This window comes from Muscardinus avellanarius, assembly GCF_963383645.1.
Source record: "Muscardinus avellanarius genome assembly, chromosome: 13".
NCBI lineage: Eukaryota > Metazoa > Chordata > Mammalia > Rodentia > Gliridae > Muscardinus > Muscardinus avellanarius.
The window spans coordinates 22,771,814-22,785,606 of record NC_137799.1 but is presented as its reverse complement, the minus strand read 5'-3'; the positions used below and the strand labels follow the sequence as shown (position 1 = coordinate 22,785,606).

Sequence of the window (13,793 nt, the reverse complement as noted above, 5' to 3'; positions counted from 1 at the left end):
TTCATGTGCCAGTACTTTATTCTCTCTCATTATCGTGCAATATTTTATTACATAAATATACCACAACCCATTCATCCATTCTGTTAATGGATATTTTAAGTTGTTTCCTCTCGGAAGGTATCCTGAATAGTGCTGCTGGGAACATCTTCCATGTCTTCCGGAAAACACAGACACAGAGAATTTCCTTCAACCTAGAGAATTTTCTTTAATGTTTCTTATAGTCCAAATCTGGCAATACATTTTCTCCGCTTTTGTCTAAAATTTTATTTATCAGTTTTTTATTTTTATTTGTGTGTGTGTGTGTGTGTGTGTGTGTGTGTGTGTGTGTGTGTGTGTGTGTTTGGTATTGGGGATGGAACCCAGGGGCATTCTACCTCTGAGCTACACCTCCAGCCCTACTATATTATTTTATATTGAAACAGAGTCTCACTAACTTGCTGAGGCTAGCTGCAAACCTGCAATCTTCCTGTCTCAGTCTCCCACATCCTGGCATTACAAGGATCCTCTTGGTGTTATTTTTGAAGGATAATCTTATTGGTACAGAATTCTAGGTGTGAGTTTGGGGTATATAGTTCAGTGAAATACTATATACTTAGCACAGGCAAGACCCTGGGTTCAATTCCCAATGCTACTAATACCAATAACAATAATAATAATAATGCACAATAAAATAACACTTCATACCTACTAGGATGGCAAGAATAAAATTTTTTAAATGTTGGTAAGGATGTGGAGAAAGTAGAACCCTCCTACACTGCATAGTATTTTTTTTTCCAAGTCTAGGGATGGAACACAGGGGCATTCTACCTCTGAGTTACACCCAATGCCCTACTTTTTTTTTTTTTCTTTATTTTGAAACAGGGTCTCAATGAGTTCCAAAGGGCCTCACTAAGTAGCTGAGGCTGTCTGAGAACCGCGATCCTCCAATCTCAGCCTCCCAAATGCTGGGATTATAAGCGTGCGTCACCACACCCAGCTCTGCACAGGAATTTAAAGTCAAACACAATGGAAAACAATCTGGCAGTTCCTCAAAAAGTTAGATACAGAATTACCATATGACTGGGAAATTCCATTCATAGTAATCAGGTATAACTCTTTTTTTATTATTTTTTATTTTTATTTTATTTTATTTTTTGTGGTGCTGATGATTTAATCCTGGGGCATTCTACCTTTAAGCTACATCCCCAGCCTGTCTTTTTATTCCTTATTTTGAAATAGGGTCTCACTAAGTTGCAGAGGGCCTCAGTAGTTGAGGCTGCCCACAAACCCAGATCCTCCTGTCTCAGCCTCCCAAGTACTGGGATTACAAGCATGCACCACCATGCCCGGCTGTATAACTCCTTTTATTATGGTTCACTTTATTGTGCTTTGCAGATATTGGGGGGGTTCAAATAAATTGAAGGTTGTGGCAACTCGGCGTCAAGCAAGTCTATTGAGAGCACCATTTTTCCAACAGTATGTGCTCACTGTGTATCTGTCACATTTGGGTAATTCTTGAAATATTTCAACCTTTCTCAGTATTGGTATAATGACTGTTACAGTGATCATGGACCTTAGATGTTAATATTGTCATTGTTTTGGGGCACGCTGGACTATACCCATTTAGGATGGTGAACTTAATGGTAAATGTGTGTGTTCTTTCTGTTCCAGTCACCAGCCATTCCTCCACTTTTCCTGCTTTTGGGGCCTCTCTGTTTTCTGCAACTTAACAATTTTGGAATGAGGCTAATAAACTGGCTGGGGTTGCACATGCCTATAATCCCAGTACTTGGGAGGCTAAGACAAGATGACCACACTACTGAGGAAAGCCTCAGTAATGTAGCAAGACTCAACAAACTAATGATCTCCTATCTGACAAATAAAAAATAAAATAGGGCTAGGGGTGTAGCTTGGAGGTAGCATGACCCTGGGTTCAATCCCCAGTAACACACACACACACACACACACACACACACACACACACACACACACTAGGTTAATAACCTTAATGTGGCTCTAGGTGTTCAAATAGAAGGAAGAGTCACATATCTCTTAAGTCAAAAGGTAGATTTAATGAAACTTAGTGAGGAAGAGTTGTTCAAAGCCATGACAAGCCAAAAGCAGGCCTCTTGGGCCAGTTAGCCAAGCGGAGGATGCAAAAGAAAGGTTCTTGAAGGAAATTAAAAGTGCTACTTACTTCAGTGAACACACGAATGATAATGGAGTGAAGCAGCCTTAGTGCTGTTGTGAAGAAAGTTTCAGTGGTCCAGTTAGAAGGGCAAGCCAGCCACCACACTTAGCTCCAGCTGAATCTGGACCGAGGCCCTAACTTCAATTCTATAAAGGCTACGAGAAGAGAGGAGACTACAAAGAAGTCTGAAGCTAGCTGGGCATGGCGGTGTATGTCTGTAATCCCAAGACTTGGAAGCTTGAGACAGGGCTTGATAACTTAGTAAGACCCTGTTTCAAAAGAAAAAAAAAAGGAATGGGGTATAGCTCAGAGGTAGAATGCCCTTGGATTCAATCCCTAGTAACACACACACACACACACACACACACACACACACACGTCTGAAGATAACAGAGACTGATTCATGAGATTTAAGGAAAGAATTCATCTCCATAACAAAGAACCACAGGGTCAAGAAGCACACGTGCTGATGTAGAAACTTCATCAAATTATACAGAAGACCCAGATAAGATAAAAGTGATAAAGGTGGGTACACTAAACAACAGATATTCAATGTGGACAAAATGGCTTCTTATTGGAAGTAGACGTTACCTAGGACTTTCATAGTTAGGAAAAGTCAGTGCCCAACTTCAACGCTTCAAACGACAAGCTGACTCTCTTGTTATGAGTTAATGCAAATGGTGACTTTAAGTTGAAGCTAATGTTCATGTACCATTCTGAAAATCCTGGGGCCCTTTAAGAATTATACAAAATCTACTCTGCCTGTGCTCTATAAATGAAATAACAAAGCCTGGATAACAGCACATTTGTTTGCAACATGGCTTACTGAATATTTTAAGCCTACTGTTGAAACTTACTGCTCAGAAAAACTATCCTTTCAAAATATTATTGCTTACTGACAATGCACCTGGTCACCCAAAAGCTAGGACAGAAATGTACAAGAGTAACATTGTTGGGCCTGGGCGTGTAACTCACTGGTACAGTACCTGTTTAGCATGTGGCTGGGCCTTGGTTTTAATTCATGCCATAGCCGAAAAAAAAGAAAAAAGAAAAAAAAAAAAAGAAAATGTTTTCATGCCTGCTATCACAATATCCATACTGCAACCCAAGGCTCAAGTAGCACCTCTGACTCCCAATTCTTATTATTTAAGTAACTAATGTACAAAATGTATTTTGTAAGGCCAGAGACAGTGATTCCTCTGCTGGATCTGGGGAAAGTAAACTGAAACCCTTCTGGAAGGGCTCACTGTTCTACATTCCATGAACAAGTCAGGACTTGTAGGGGATCCAAATGTGAACATCAGCCAGGTGTGCTGGCGGACGTTTGTAACCCCAGTAATGAGGCCCTTTGCAACTCAGTGAGACCCTGTTTCAAAAAATAAAAAAGACTAGACGCGGGGCATGGTGGTGCACGCTTGTAATCCCCGAGCTTGGGAGGCGGAAACAGGAGGATTGGGCAGGTTCGAACCGCGCTGGCTTAAGAAACCCTGTTTCCAAATTAAAAAAAAAAAAAAAAAAAAGACCTGGGAGTGTAGCCCGGAAGTAGAAGGGCTTCCAGGAGCCCAAGTACCACAAAAAAATAAAAAAGACTAAAAAAAGGGCTGCAGGTGTAGGTCGGAGCAATGCCCCTATGTTCCATCCCCAGTACCACACACACACACACAAAAAAAAAAAGGATTAAAAAAAAAGGAAAGGGCTGCGGGTGTAGCTCAGAAGTACAATGACCCTGGGTTCCATCCCCATGCCACACAAAAACAAACAAACAAATAAACAAATAGGCCTGGAGTGTAGCTTGGAGATAGAATGCCCTGGATTCAATCTCCAGTATAAAACAAAAAAAAACAAAAAAACAAACAAAAAAAAATTGACACGCCAGGCGTGGTGGCGCACGCCTACAATCCCCGCGCTTGGGAGGCTGAGACAGGAGGATCGCACAGGTTCGAAGCCAGCCTCAGCTACTTAGTGAGGCTCTCGGCAACTTTGTGAGACCCTGTTTCCAAATAAAATATAAATAAGTCTGGGAGTATAGCCCGGAGGTAGAAAGCCCCTGGGTTCCATCCCCAGTACCTCAAAAAAAAAAAAAAAAAAAAAAACATTGACAGGAGTTTGTTAGAAACTGATTCCAGCCCCTCATAGATGACTTTGAGGGGTTCAGGACTTCAGTGGAGGAAGTAATTGCAGATACGGTACAAATCACAAGAAGTACAGTGCAGGCCGATGATGTGACTGAACTGCAGTGATCTCATGATAAAACTAACAAACGAGGCACTGCTTCTATAGATGAGCAGAGAGAGTGCTTTCATTAGATGGGATCTATTCCGGATGAAGTTATGTGGACATTGTTGAAAAGACACAAAGGAGAATTATGACTTACGTCACATTAGAATACGACATAAGTTTAGTTGATAAAGCAGCATCAGGGTTTAAGAAGATTGACTCCGAGTTGTAAAGAAGTTCTACTGTGCGTAAAATGCTACCAAACAGCACTGGATGCTACAGAGATGTCTGTCATAAGGGAAGTCAGTTGGTAAGCTAACTTCATTGCTGTCTTATTTTAAGAATTGCCACGGTGACCCCAATCTTCAGCAGCTACGCCGCTGGGTCAGGAGTCAACAACATCAAGATATACTCTTCTAGGGGTAAGAAGATTATGATTTGCTGAAGACTCGGACAGTCAGTAGCATATTTTAGCAATAGTTAAAATAGTTTTTAGTTAAGGTATGTACAAAGTTTGTTGTTGTTGTATTTGTGGTACTGGGGATTGAACTCCGGGGCATTCTATCTCTGAGCTACGCCCCCAGCCTCTTTTATAAATTTTTTGTTTTGAAACAGGATCTTGCTAAGTTGCTTAGAGCCTCACTATGTTGCTGAGGCTGGCTTTGAACCTGTGATCCTCCTGTCTTAGGCTCTCAAGTACTGGGGTTACAGGCATGAGCCCCTATACCTGGCTGTATAGTGTTTTATTAGATATAATGCTATTGCACACTTAATAGATTAGGGTATAGCATAAACATAATCTTTATATGTACTCGGAAACAAAATCAAAACAAATTCATGTGACCCACTTTATTGCTATATTTGCTTTACTGCAGTGGCCTGGAACCAAACCCTCACTATCTCTGAAATATGCCTGCATACTCAAAAGAACTGAAAATAGGTACTTAAACACCTACTCGTATGTCAATGTTCATTGCATCATTATTCACAATAGCCAGCAGAAACAATCCAAGTGTCTATCAGCTAATAAATGGATAACAAAAATGTGGTATACATATACAAAGAAATATTATTTAGCCATGAAAAGGAATGATGTACTGATACATGCAACAACATGGATGAACTTTGAGGACACTATGCCAAATGAAATAAGCCATTCACAAAAGGCACATATTATATGGTTCCACTCACATAAAGTATCTAAAATAGGCAAATTAACAGAAATAGAAACAGAAAGTAGATGAAAGATTATGCAAGAATAGAAAAAGGGGAGATACAGGGTTATTGCTTAATCATTAGTTTATATTGAGGATTAAGAAAAGTGCAAATAGTGGGAAAGGTTGCCCAATACTGTAAAAGAAATTAAAACCACTGGAACATATATATACTACATGTAAATATACTATATATATATATATATATATATATATGGATAATTGTGTCTGTACTGAACATAAATAGACTTATTTTCTTATCATATTGCTCAAACAATAAAACAAGTGTTTATTTGGTATTTACATTATATCAGGTATTATAAGTCACCTAGAGATGAGTTAAAGTATATAGGAGATAAACTGGGCGTGGTGGCACACACGCTTGTAATCCCAGCATTCAAGAGGCTGAGACAGGAAGATGGCAGTTCACAGACAGCCTCAGCTACTTAGTGAGGCTTTTGCAACTCAGTAAGACCCTGTTTCAAAATAAATCCCCGCGCTTGGGAGGTGGATACAGGGAGTATAGCTTGGAGGAAGAATGCCCCTGGTTTCCCTCCCCAGTATGGCAAAATAAATAAGTAAATAAATAAAGTGTATGGGAGATATTCATAGGTTATATGCAAATATAGTCTTATGCCACTTTCTACAAGGAGCTCAAGCATCCATTGATTTTGGTATCAGCGGGGGGGGGGGTTGGAACCAATGCCCCATAGATACCAAGGATGACTGTGTGTGTGTGTGTGTGTGTGTGTGTGTGTGTGTGCACAACATTACAACGAAGAAAACAAAAAACTCAAATAATTAAAATTCACCCCCAGAAGTCAGTGGGGTGTGGGGGTTTATATGTAGTCTTCCATTAGAAAGGATTTTCTTGCTGGGCGTGGTGGCACATGCTTATAATCCCCGTGCTTGGTAGGCAGAGACGGGAGGATAAGGCTGGTTTGAAGCCAGCCCGCTGGCTTAAGAGACCCTGTTTCCAAAAATAAAAAAGTGTAAAATAGGTCTGGGAGTGTAGCCCGGAGGTAGAAGGGCTTTCAGGAACCCCAGTACCACAAAAAGAAAGAAAGAAAGAAAGAAAGAAAGAAAGAAAGAAAGAAAGAAAGAAAGAAAGAAAGAAAGAAAGAGAAAGTTTTTCTTTTTTTTTCTTTCTTTTCTTTTTTTTCAGTACTGGGGATGGAACCCAGGGGCATTCTACCTCCAAGCTGCACCCCAGCCCTATTTTTATTTTTTAATTTTGAAACAGGGTCTCACTGAGTTGCACAGGGCCGCACTAAGTAGCAGCTGAGGCTGTCCTCGAACCCCGATCCTCCTGTCTTAGCCTCCCAATTGCTGGGATTACAAGCATGCACCACCAAGCCCAGCTGATTTTCTTGTTCTTATGTTAGACACAGAGATGGACTGATCACCTCAGTCCAGTTCCAGACGGAGCTGGTCAGGGAAGTATATGTAATAGGTAGAGTAAGAGCCGGCTGACCTCTGCATTGTCCCACTTCTCAAGCAGGACCTTGCAGGCTTCTGACTGAGAGCCTAGAAGGTTTCTAACTCCTCATTTCTGAAGGTTTATAATCTAGCAAATACATTGAGAGGACGACTAGCTGCAACTTTTTGCACGTCCTCTTCTTGTAGTAGAGTTTAATCTCTTTATGTACCATAAGAGACATACGTTACCTTCTACATTCCTGGCTCAGCCCCTGGACTTCTATATCATTCCAGAACTTAGGAAATGTCCCATAAGAAAAAAACAATCTTGCACTTAGAGATTCTCCAGTCTTTCCATTCTCTCTTTTCTCCATGCCTGCTGCTTAGTCTATACCAAAAAACAAACAAACAAAAACCCCTGCTGGGCATGGTGGGACATGCTTGTAATCCTAGTACTTGGGAGGCTGAGACAGGAGAATTACAGGTTCACAACCAGCCTCAACAACTTAGCAAGCTCTCCACAACTTAGTGAGACCTTGCTTCAAAATAAAAAAAAATGTAGCTCAGAAGCGGAATGCCTCTGAGTTCAATCACCAGCCCCCACACACAGCACCACCACCCAGAAGAGAAAAAGAAAATGAGAGGAAATGTGAAAAATAACACCAGTAGGGATTGAGGTTGAGACATTATTATCTACTCTAAAAAAAATAGATATAGAGCCGGGAGTGGTGGCACACACTTGTAATCCCCTCGCTTGGGAGGCAGAGATAGGAGGATCGCGCAGGTTCGAAGCGCTGGCTTAAGAGACCCTGTTTCCAAATAAAAAGTATAAAATAGGTCTGGGAGCGTAGCCCGGAGGTAAAAGGGTTTCCAGGAACCCCAGTACCACCAAAAAAAAAAAAAAAATAGATATATCTAAAAAGATGTGATAATGGCATAATAGTTTTGTTTTTAAATATTTCATTTTTTAGAGATAAATACCACAGTATTCAGAGCTAAATCGTATGTTGACAATTTGGTCAAAATAATCTGAGTGGTAGAAGGAAGGGGAAGGTTGTGTTATAGACAAAACAATATTAGTAACTATTAGTAACTACTAGAACTTGGTAATGATTACCAAGTTCTAGGTTCAATATCTAAGTCCATTTTTGTTATATGTTTTGAATTTTCCTTAATTAAGTTTTTGGTTTCCTTGTTTTTAAGACAATGAGTGTTATCCATTGCATTATTTACTCTGGACAAGTAATCTTATCTCTGTGCCTGAGAATGTCTAAGGAGCATGGAGTCCATGTTCTCTGGATCACTGAAATTTGAGAATAATTTCCTTCCTTCCCTCTTTTCTTTCTTTCTCTCTTTCTTTCTTTCTTTCTTTCTTTCTTTCTTTCTTTCTTTCTTTCGTATGTTACTGAGGAATGAACCTAGGGATGTTCTACTTTTGAGCTATACTCCTAGCCCTATTTTATTTTTACTTTTGAAACAGGGTCTCACTAAGTTGCATAGGGCCTCACTAAATTGCTGAGGCTGGCTGCAAATCTGCAATCCTCCTGTCTCAGCCTCCCAAGTATAGGAATTACAGGCATGCACTACCATACCTGGTTTGAGAATTTCTTAAGCTTTTCTCAACAATGTTAAAATCTTCTGGGGCAGTATTTCAAGCTAGATACATCCCATATAAGAAAATCAGTCTCAGGGCTTTTAACTACATCTACTAATATTAACATCTATTAATATTAACTACCTAAACTAATGTTATACTGTGATCAACTTCCCAAACTTATTTTTATTTTGACAGTTGCTGAAGATTTAAAGAAGTTTATTAAAAAGATAGAAATACAGAAAATAGTTACAGCCCCATGACAAAATGGCATGAGGAGGGAGGGTGGCCCAGGCCAACTCACCACTCCCCCCCAAACTTATTTTTAAACTTTCAAATGATAAATATTGGTCATTAACACAAGCATAAAGACATAATATTTGAAAGAGCACAATAAATGTTCATTACAAAAGGAAAGGATGGACTTCCGGGAAGATGGCGACCGAGAAAAGCGGGGCTTAAGAGCCCCGCTAACAACAAATATCCATTACCACAAAATCAGCGCCTTCCAAAGCCAGAAAACAACATCACCAGAGAAACAAAAAAATCACCAGGCTCCAGAGAGAAAGCGGACTGAGAACAGAGCCACAGAGGAGATCCTCACGCCCGAGGACGCGGCAGACGCGGCAGCAGCACCATACTGCCGGCGAATTCACGGGACGGCCACAGCAAGCCGAGGTGAGCCGCTGCGGAACAGCCAGGCGGGATTTCTCGGCGCAGAGGACATCTAAAGCTCCCAGTGTCTGAGCTCAGCACACGCTGCAGGGATTCAGAGTGGAAATCAAAACCAAAAAAAAAAAAAAAACCGCCAGCCCAACAGCCGAGGGCGTAGCAGCGGCGCCATATTGCCACCGGTGGCAGCAGCACCGAATTCACTACAGCTACATCTGCGTACTCAAGAAAAGTGAGTCAAATTGCGGGCCACAGCGGAGAAATCCCAGTACTGTACTCACTGGGACTTGACCCAGTGGGAGAGGGGCGGTGGCAGAGATATCACACCAGAGGAGAACGTGCAACCTGGCACCCCCCACGGTCTAAAGCAGCCTCTATCGACTCTCTGGGTCGGAGACTCTGTGATACAACCCAGTAAAGGAGTAGTGGGGTCTGAGATACTACTGACTCGAGATCTAGAGCACCTTAAGTGAAGTCATAGTGACCCAAGGGAAGAACCCAGAGAAGGCACAAACTTCCGAAATCATGGGAAAGAGGAATAATACTGGAGCAATGAATGCTCACAACCCCACAACATCAGAACCCGATAAAACAGAAAATCAGAGATTTCTAGAAGATCAAATCAGGAAAATAACTGTAGAAATAATAGAGGTGCTTCGAAAAGAACTCAGAGAGAGCCAAAAAGAGATAAAGGATGCAATTAATGAAGTAAAGGCCTCAATTCAAAGCACAAACAACCGATTAGAACACATGGAGAACAGAATCTCGCTCTTAGAAGATGATCATTCCAAAAATGAACGCATAGTTTCTAATCTAGGAAAAAATATCCGACAGCAGGAATCTGATATTGAAGAAATATGGGCCCATTTTAAGAGAGCTAACCTAAGAATAATTGGAATAGAGGAGGGAAAAGAAAGTGAAACCAAAGGTATCAACAATCTCTTCAAGGAAGTAATAGCAGAAAATTTTCCAGACATAGAGCAAGAGGTCGATACGCAGGTCCAGGAAACTTATAGAACTCCCTTTAGACAGGATCGGAGAAGAGGATCCCCACGCCACATCATTGTCAAAATGACCAATGTGGAAGCCAAGCAGAGAATCTTAAAGGCAACAAAAGCAAAGGGCCAAGTGACATTCAGAGGCAAACCAATTAGATTCACTCCAGACTTCCCAAACCAAGTTATGAGAGCCAGAAGGGCTTGGAGTAACATATTCCCAATTTTGAAAGAAAACAACTTCCAGCCAAAAATTTCCTACCCAGCAAAACTTTCTATCAAATTAGATGGAGAAATAAGAAGCTTCCATGACAAACAGAAACTGAAGGAATTTATGTCTTCAAAACCAGCACTAGAGAAAATACTCAAAGAGATTAACTACAAAGAAGAAATAGGTAACACACATCAGAACTAGAGAAACAAGATTTTCCATCCAACAGACAACTAAGATTGGTTATCTGTGGAGATTCATTATTTATGTTAGTCTTTTACCTATCTCTAAAGGGTATTGTTTGCCTTTATTGTTGTTAATTTTTAGGATTTCTAGTTGGAATATTAATATACCTTCAGATATAGCATTTGGAAATATTTTATCCCATTCTATTAGTAACTGTTAACTCTGTTTACATTGTCTTTGGATATACAATATGTTTTTTATTTTTTAGGGAGTTTGTATACTCTTCTGTTGCCTGTGCCATTGAAATTATAACCAAGAAATCACTGCCAATTTCAATGTTGTGAGGTTTTATGACCCAGATTTTCTCTTAAAAGTTTATAGTCTTAAGATTTATATTTAGGTCTTTTATCTATTTTGAGTTAATATTTGTATATGGGATTAGGTAAGGGTCCAATTTTATTCTTTTCCATGTAATTATTATTTTTCAACAATATTTAGTTAAAAGATTATTATTTCTACCACCAAATGTTCGTGGAAACCTTGTCAAAAATAACGACAATATAGGGAAGAATTTAGGTCTAGGCTTTTATTTAACTCCAATGGTTTATATATCTGCCTTTAGAATAGTACTACACTGTTTCAATTATTGTAGCTTTATATGGTTTGAAATCAGAAAATATATATCTTCTAGCTTTGTTCTTTTTCAAGATCGATGTGGGTACCTAGAGTCCATATTCCATATTAGGATAGATTTTTTTTCTGAAAAATAAATATATAAATATATGATAGTTTCACCTAAAAAATAGAAAAAAATAGATTCTCTGGTAAGAAAGAAAGCAAAAAGAAATATTGAAATGTTATCTTTAAGTCATCAAAAGCTTGGTATCAGACAAATGAAACTGTTATGTGAGATTATCATTTTTAATTTTGGATAAATTGCTATAATACTAGATGTCAACTACTAAGCCAAGCATAGGAGGGGGGGATAAGGGGGGGATAGGGAGAGAACGGGGTGGGGATCGGGTGGGGGCTGACTGGGCAATGTGTGCATGTATGTCTACAAAAGTATGTATCCCACTATGATGTATGAATACAGTGCACCAATTAAAAATAAATATGAAAAAAAATAAATAAATAATATGTACATAAAAAAAAAAAAAAAAAAACAAAAGGAAAGGATGTCCTTAGTAAATAATTTACTCTAAAAATGCCCAAATTATTAAGCTAGGACCACTTCACAAGGAAGACTTCTGAAGTAAAGACTATGAATGGTTGGATTTGTTTTAAGGAAGAACAGTAAGCTACTTGTGACCATTTACTATATCCTAATACTACATATTCACATTTAATACTAACAATCATGTTAATACTTTGACACAGAAGACTCTGGGCAAGCCCAGATAAAAGCTCAAGTCACTGGTGTTATTTGGAATACCCAGATATACATGAGATATGGGGCATTCTCACCTCTCTGGCTGTGTGGTTCCCCAGGACTGCAGCACCAAATTTGCCCTGCTTTACATACTGACCATTTGTGCTAGTGAAGTAAGAAAAACAACAGGTATTAATACTCCTCTCACCTATGCAGAAACAGTTTTCTTTTCTGGCAGGCAGAAGGGGGCATCTAGACATTCAGCCTCTAAAAAGCAACAAAGGTGAGCAGTTTGTAACTTAAAGCTCTTGCATCCGTTCTTTAAATATCCGTTTTTCATGATATCTAGGTGGAGTGGCTTTCTTTGGGAACTGAAAGAGCAGTTGATGTTTACAAGTACTTCTTAATGACAGTAGACAAAATAATGGCTCTGCCAAGTTTTATGTACCAAACTCTCCAACCGGAATGATAAACGTGTCATTGATAGTCTGTGGAAGGGCTGAGTAACCAGTGCACCATGATCAGAGAGGCTTTCAGAGGAAAGACAGGACCTTAGTTTCCTCCCCTTCACCAGACTTCAGAGAGTTTTCCTTCTCAGTACTCACTATCGATATGCATGGACTGCTGTTGCAACCAGTACTGTGGAAGTGCCCGTCGTGGCTGGGGCTGTTCTCGGGGTTGCCTGATTTCCTACAAATGAAGAAAACAAAGTTGTCATTCATCTGTTGCTTGAAAGTCATGTTAACCACCAACCTAGCTTTAAAATGCTTTATTGCTTTGTAGTTAGTATTATAATGATGGCATGACCATCATCCTCATTTGATCTGTAACACAGACCTATGACCTAGTCTAGGGTAGGCAAAGGGTTCTAAGCACCCAAGTCCTTGCACAATGACAGCAGCAAGCCTAGGAGCACAACTCATGACTCCAACTCCCAAGCGATAAACCACAAATAAGTCTTTGAGCTAGATAAAAAGCCGTCTCGTAAGCATCGTCTTATGGTGTTGTTCTATCTACTTTCTCTTCCCTCCCAATATTTTGAAAGCTATAAAATACAATTTTCCTTTCTCTTATTTCTGAAGTAGAGTTTTTTTTTTTTCTTTGTGGTACTGGGAATTGAACCCCAGGGCATTCTACCTCTGAGCTACACCCCCAGGCCTATCTTTTATTCTTTATTTTGAAGCAGGGTCTAATTTGCGGAGGGCCTAAGTAGATGAGGCTGACTGGGAACATGTGATCCTTCTGTCTCAGTCTCCCAAGTACTAGGATTACAAACGTGTATCACCACATCCAGCTTTGGGGAAGAAAAAAATTTTTTTTGGTACTGGGGATGGAACACAGGGACATTCTATCTCCCGGCTACACCCCCAGCTCCATTTTTTATTCTTTATTTTGAAACAGAGTTTCACTAATTACAGAGGGCCTCACTATGTAGCTGAGGTTGGCTAAGAACCTGCCATCCTCCTGTCTCGGCCTCCCAAGTACTGGGATTACAAGTATGCACCACCATGAAATATAATATTTAAATCATACCCATTAAGCCAAGTCATGGTGTATACCTGTAATCCTAGGACTTGAGAGGCTTAGAGGGAGGATTGTAGGTTGGAGATTGGCAGTATACAGTAATTCAGTGAGACCTTTAGCACTAAGCTGAATGAGGGTCTTACTGAATTATTTTTTATTTTATTTTTTTTTATCTTTATTTATTTATTTATTTGGTGGTACTGTGGTTCATGAAAACCC

At 39.8% G+C, this 13,793-nt stretch overlaps 1 protein-coding gene across 1 annotated transcript in view; it reads right to left on the bottom strand.

Moving 5' to 3' along the window:
• Nucleotides 1-13,793, bottom strand: part of FKBP15 (FKBP prolyl isomerase family member 15) — a gene marked incomplete at both ends in the record, with an annotated part of 85,119 nt that overhangs the window by 53,515 nt on the left and 17,811 nt on the right. Inside the window, 2 exons of the mRNA XM_080709157.1 lie at nt 12,146-12,215; nt 12,656-12,740. Coding sequence (XP_080565283.1) covers nt 12,146-12,215; nt 12,656-12,740 — 155 coding nt within the window. The remainder of the gene's footprint in view (nt 1-12,145; nt 12,216-12,655; nt 12,741-13,793) is intronic.